General features: G+C 47.9%; 1 protein-coding gene across 1 annotated transcript in view; it reads left to right on the top strand.

Moving 5' to 3' along the window:
- Positions 1-2472, top strand: part of JKAMP (JNK1/MAPK8-associated membrane protein) — a 3660-nt gene extending 1188 nt beyond the window's left edge. Inside the window, exons 3-6 of the mRNA XM_010002330.1 lie at positions 1-159; positions 940-1121; positions 1730-1806; positions 2100-2472. Coding sequence (XP_010000632.1) covers positions 1-159; positions 940-1121; positions 1730-1806; positions 2100-2318 — 637 coding nt within the window. The 3' untranslated portion in view covers positions 2319-2472. The remainder of the gene's footprint in view (positions 160-939; positions 1122-1729; positions 1807-2099) is intronic.
- The last annotated feature ends 1754 nt before the right edge of the window (positions 2473-4226 follow it).

Genomic DNA, 4226 nt, shown 5'->3' on the forward strand with positions numbered 1-4226 from the left:
GGCCGCGCTGCGGACGCTGCTGGTCAGCGCCCCCGCCGGCTCCCTGCGCCTGCGCTCCTGCCGGGTGAAGAAGCTCTCCGACTGGTACACCATGCTCTACAACCCCAGCCCCGACTACATCACCACCGTGCACTGCACCCACGAGGCAGTCTATCCCCTGTGAGTGGAAAGGGCCTCGGAGCTCCCCCTGCTCCTTGCCTTTGAGACAAGCCTGTTTCTCTTCATCCTCAAAGTTGCAAAAAGGGGTTGATTTCACTCAGACCTGTGAGTATCAACCCCTGAGGGTTTTAATCATAGAATTACAGACTGGTTTGGGTTGGAAGGGACTTTCAAGATCATCAAGTTCCAATCCCATTGCATGGGCAGGGACACCTTCCACCAGCCCAGGTTGCTCCAAGCCCCATCCAACCTGCCCTTCAACACTGCCAGGGATGGGGCAGCCACAGCTTCCCTGGGCAACCTGGGCCAGGGTCTCACCCCCCACGTTCCATGCATTGAGCTACCTTATGCATGAAACACTTGGTAACACCTAAGGACTTTCTGAGTCATCCAAGTGTAATACTGCATTTTTTTCTCCTCTTTGCTGCCTCTTGACCATTTCCCCTAGGACAAGTGAGCCCTTTGCTCTACGTTTACATCCTTAGATTGTAAATTCTTTAGACTTGACTGACTCTTCAGGCACTGGAATAGGCTGCCCAGGGAGGCTGTGGAAGCCCCTCCCTGGAGGTGTTCAAGGGCAGGTTGGATGAGGTTTTGTGCAGCCTGGTCTGGTGGGAGGTGTCCCTGGCCATGGCAGGGAGGTTGGAACCTGATGATCTTGAAGGTCCCTTCCAACCCAAACCATTTGATGATTCTAACCCCAGATTCTTTAGTTCTGAGTTGAGTCTGCAGGAGGGGAAGAACTGCACCTTGTGAGGAATTTTCTTCTCTTCTTTCCAGGTACACCATTGTGTTTATCTATTACGCCTTCTGCCTGGTGCTAATGATGCTGCTGCGGCCTCTCCTGGTTAAGAAAATTGCCTGTGGTTTGGGAAAGTCTGATCGGTTCAAAAGCATTTATGCAGCACTCTACTTCTTCCCTATCCTCACTGTGCTCCAGGCTGTTGGGGGAGGCCTGCTCTGTGAGTTCTCTCCTAACAACAGCCAGAAACACACCTATAAACACAGGCTGACAATGCCTGATGGGAGGGAGGGAAGGGACATGACACATTATGGTTATTGTAAGGAGTCTTACCTGAAAAAGTTGCTCAGTAGTAGCCCTGTCCTGACCAGGCTCCTGACCAACACAGCTTTGCCTTTCTGGTGCTGCTCAAGACTGTCCTTTTCCCAAAAAAGGGAACAGAGCAGGGATGAGAGGAAACTATTTCAGAGGGATATAGTTCTGCTTTCTGCTAAGGTAGAGTTTGTTTGAGTTCAGAGATGGCTCAAAGTGTCAGTTTGAGGAGTTCAGCTGCCTTTGGTGTAGCTTCCAGTGCACTTGTCACATGGAGGAACAGGGGCTACAAAAATCCCTGCTCAGTCTGATCACTTTTCTCCTTATCTGACTTTTGCCATTAGTGATTTAAATGTACAGTAACTCTACCCAGAAACACTGTGAAGGGATGATATGAGGTGGGCTGTAGTGGCTTAGTTTACTTCTCACCCATCATTCTAGATGGTAAAACCATCTCTGCTGCCATGTATAGAACACATTTAATTTCCTGCTGATGTGTTCAATGTTTGCCTTTAGATTATGCCTTTCCTTACATCATACTGGTGCTGTCCTTGGTGACACTGGCTGTGTACATGTCTGCTTCTGAAGTGGAGGTAGGTAAACGTGTTACTTAAATGATAACTCATAATCTGAAATGCTGGAAGGAGCAGGGGCCCTGCATCTCTTGCCTTTTCCCAGCAGGGTGTTCTGTGTGGAAGCCTCTTCCTTGACGACTTTCTCCTCTTAGCTGGAGGAAGCTCCATTGAGACTTCCCTCTTGTGGGGCACTGGGAAACTGTTCTGTGCCCTGGAAGGGCTCGGTCTCTGCACCACCTGTGACCTCCCTTACCCATGAGGTGGGAGGAAAGGGGTGGAATGTTAACAGCATCCTGTCTTTGTTTTGCAAGTCTTTCAAGGATCTTCTCGTCAGGAAGAAAAGGCTTGTTGTCCTCTTCAGCCACTGGTTACTTCATGCCTATGGAATCATCTCCATCTCCAAACTGGATAAGCTTGAGCAGGACCTCCCCTTGCTGGCCCTGGTACCTGCACCTGCCCTCTTCTACTTGCTGACAGCCAAGTACACCGAGCCCTCCCGCATCCTCTCAGAAGGTGGAAATGGACACTAAAAGGAGCCTGTGCCAACACTGCTGTCCTCCTGGGCTGGGTGAAGCCATTTCAGTGCTTGTTACACGTTGGAAACTTCTTTTTTTAGAAGAAGTTATTTATGTACAAGCCTTCTAGGTGAAATACCTGAGTCAGACTGTAAAAAGCTGCACTTTGGAGTCTTCCTAACAGTCTTGTATAGACAAAAGGAAAGTCTTTGTGTCTGTTTATCACAGTGAAACTGCACAGAAGGCATGTGACACACTCTGGTACAGCAGTTTGCTTGGATATGCTTATTGCCTAATGCAATATGTTAGATGTTGTTTAAATAGAACAATAGAGCCTGGTTTTCAATAGCCTTTCAGTAAAATAAAGAGAACTTGATTATAGTGTGGAGCTTGGTTTTCTCATGATACACTCCAGCTTCTGTTCCCTTAAAATGCAGTTTCCCCAGATGAAACAGGTTTTCACCTTCCTTCCATCAGAAACCACAACATGTTGAGTATCTCCTCATTTATTCCTCAAGATGCCTTAGCCTGATCTCTAGGGAGAAGGAGAGGAAACGTGTTGCAGAGTTACAAAGTCGAGTTATGCTCTGTGTGCTTCATGTATGGAAACCTCTTCCTGCAGATGATTAAACAGTAGTAGCCTTCCCACTTGAGCCTGTTTCTTAGACCTTGACTATAAATTTCCATCTAAGATCTGATTAAAGGTTTTCTTTTTCTGGTAGCCTGCACGTCCTTGCTCCAGGGGGAGCCTGTGCAGCATCTGTTCCTGTGTGGGAGGAACCTTGGCTGCAGCTTTCAGCACAGTCACCTCCACTTGCTCCTGTGAGGGAGCTTGGTGCCTGCCTCACCACTTCTCAGTGCTTCAAACTGCTCACCTTGCTACGTGGCCACAGCTGTAACCCTGTTGCAGCAGCAGTGGTCAGGAGTGCTCAGCAGCTGAGGAAGGAACAGCTCTTCTCACCACTGCAGTGTCAGAAGCTGCTGGAGTGGCTGAAGTACAAAAGCAGCACAGGTTTAATAAAGAGCTGGAAGTTCCTTATCTCTGCTTTGCATTCATCTGAATCCTTATACTTACTGTGAACAGCTTAGTAAGAATTGCTAAAACCTCAGAGGCTGTTCAGAACTGAGGTTTTTGCCTTGCTGAAGCCAATTACCCCCTGACAGACTCTAATCTCTCTGTAGGGTGCAGGAAGGTGCCCAAAGTGTGTACCCTGTGGATTTCTCACCAGTCACTGAGTGCTGTAGAGGATCTAGAAGAAAATGCAGAGCAGTGCTGAAGGTCTGACCACAGAGGGACGAGCAATGGGAAAAATCTTAACTGAAGCTCTTCCTACCACGTGGATCACTGGCTGTAGCAGTGCATGTCACAGTGTATATAACAGTTTCTATATTGAAGTGTGACAGTTGTGCCTCTTTTACCCTGTTACCCCTCAGCACTGCTAAGAACAGAGCTTGCCAGCAGCTCAGGGGCTTGCAGGGGTGTCCTCTGGGTCAGGCTGCCTCCAGATGCCACTCCCCTGTATCCATAGGACCTTTGGTTTCATTACACCTGGTGAGGCCTTTCCTGAGAGCCTTTTTTTTCTGTGGAATGCTGACTGATGGGTTCAGTGCTTCTAAAAACCTGTGAGCAAACAAAACAGCCTTGCATGCAGAAGGAAGGTTTTGGTTAGGGATTAAGGAAGTGATTGGTCTCCATAAGGGAATCAAACAATTTCTGTCTGTACTGCTGTGCACAAAATGTAATTTGCAGACACATTAGTTTAGAGGACAGTTCTAAAAGTATGGTTATAGAACTCATGTTGAAGTACCATTTCCATAACTAACAGTGTCAGAGGCATATTTTACTTAACAATGTGCTAAAGGCAGTTTTGTGTCTGCATTGGCAGCTACCACATCAGTACCTGCACCATGGGCATGTGAGCA

The sequence above is a fragment of the Chaetura pelagica genome, unplaced genomic scaffold (assembly GCF_000747805.2).
Source record: "Chaetura pelagica isolate M959 unplaced genomic scaffold, ChaPel_1.0 scaffold1007, whole genome shotgun sequence".
Classification (NCBI taxonomy): domain Eukaryota; kingdom Metazoa; phylum Chordata; class Aves; order Apodiformes; family Apodidae; genus Chaetura; species Chaetura pelagica.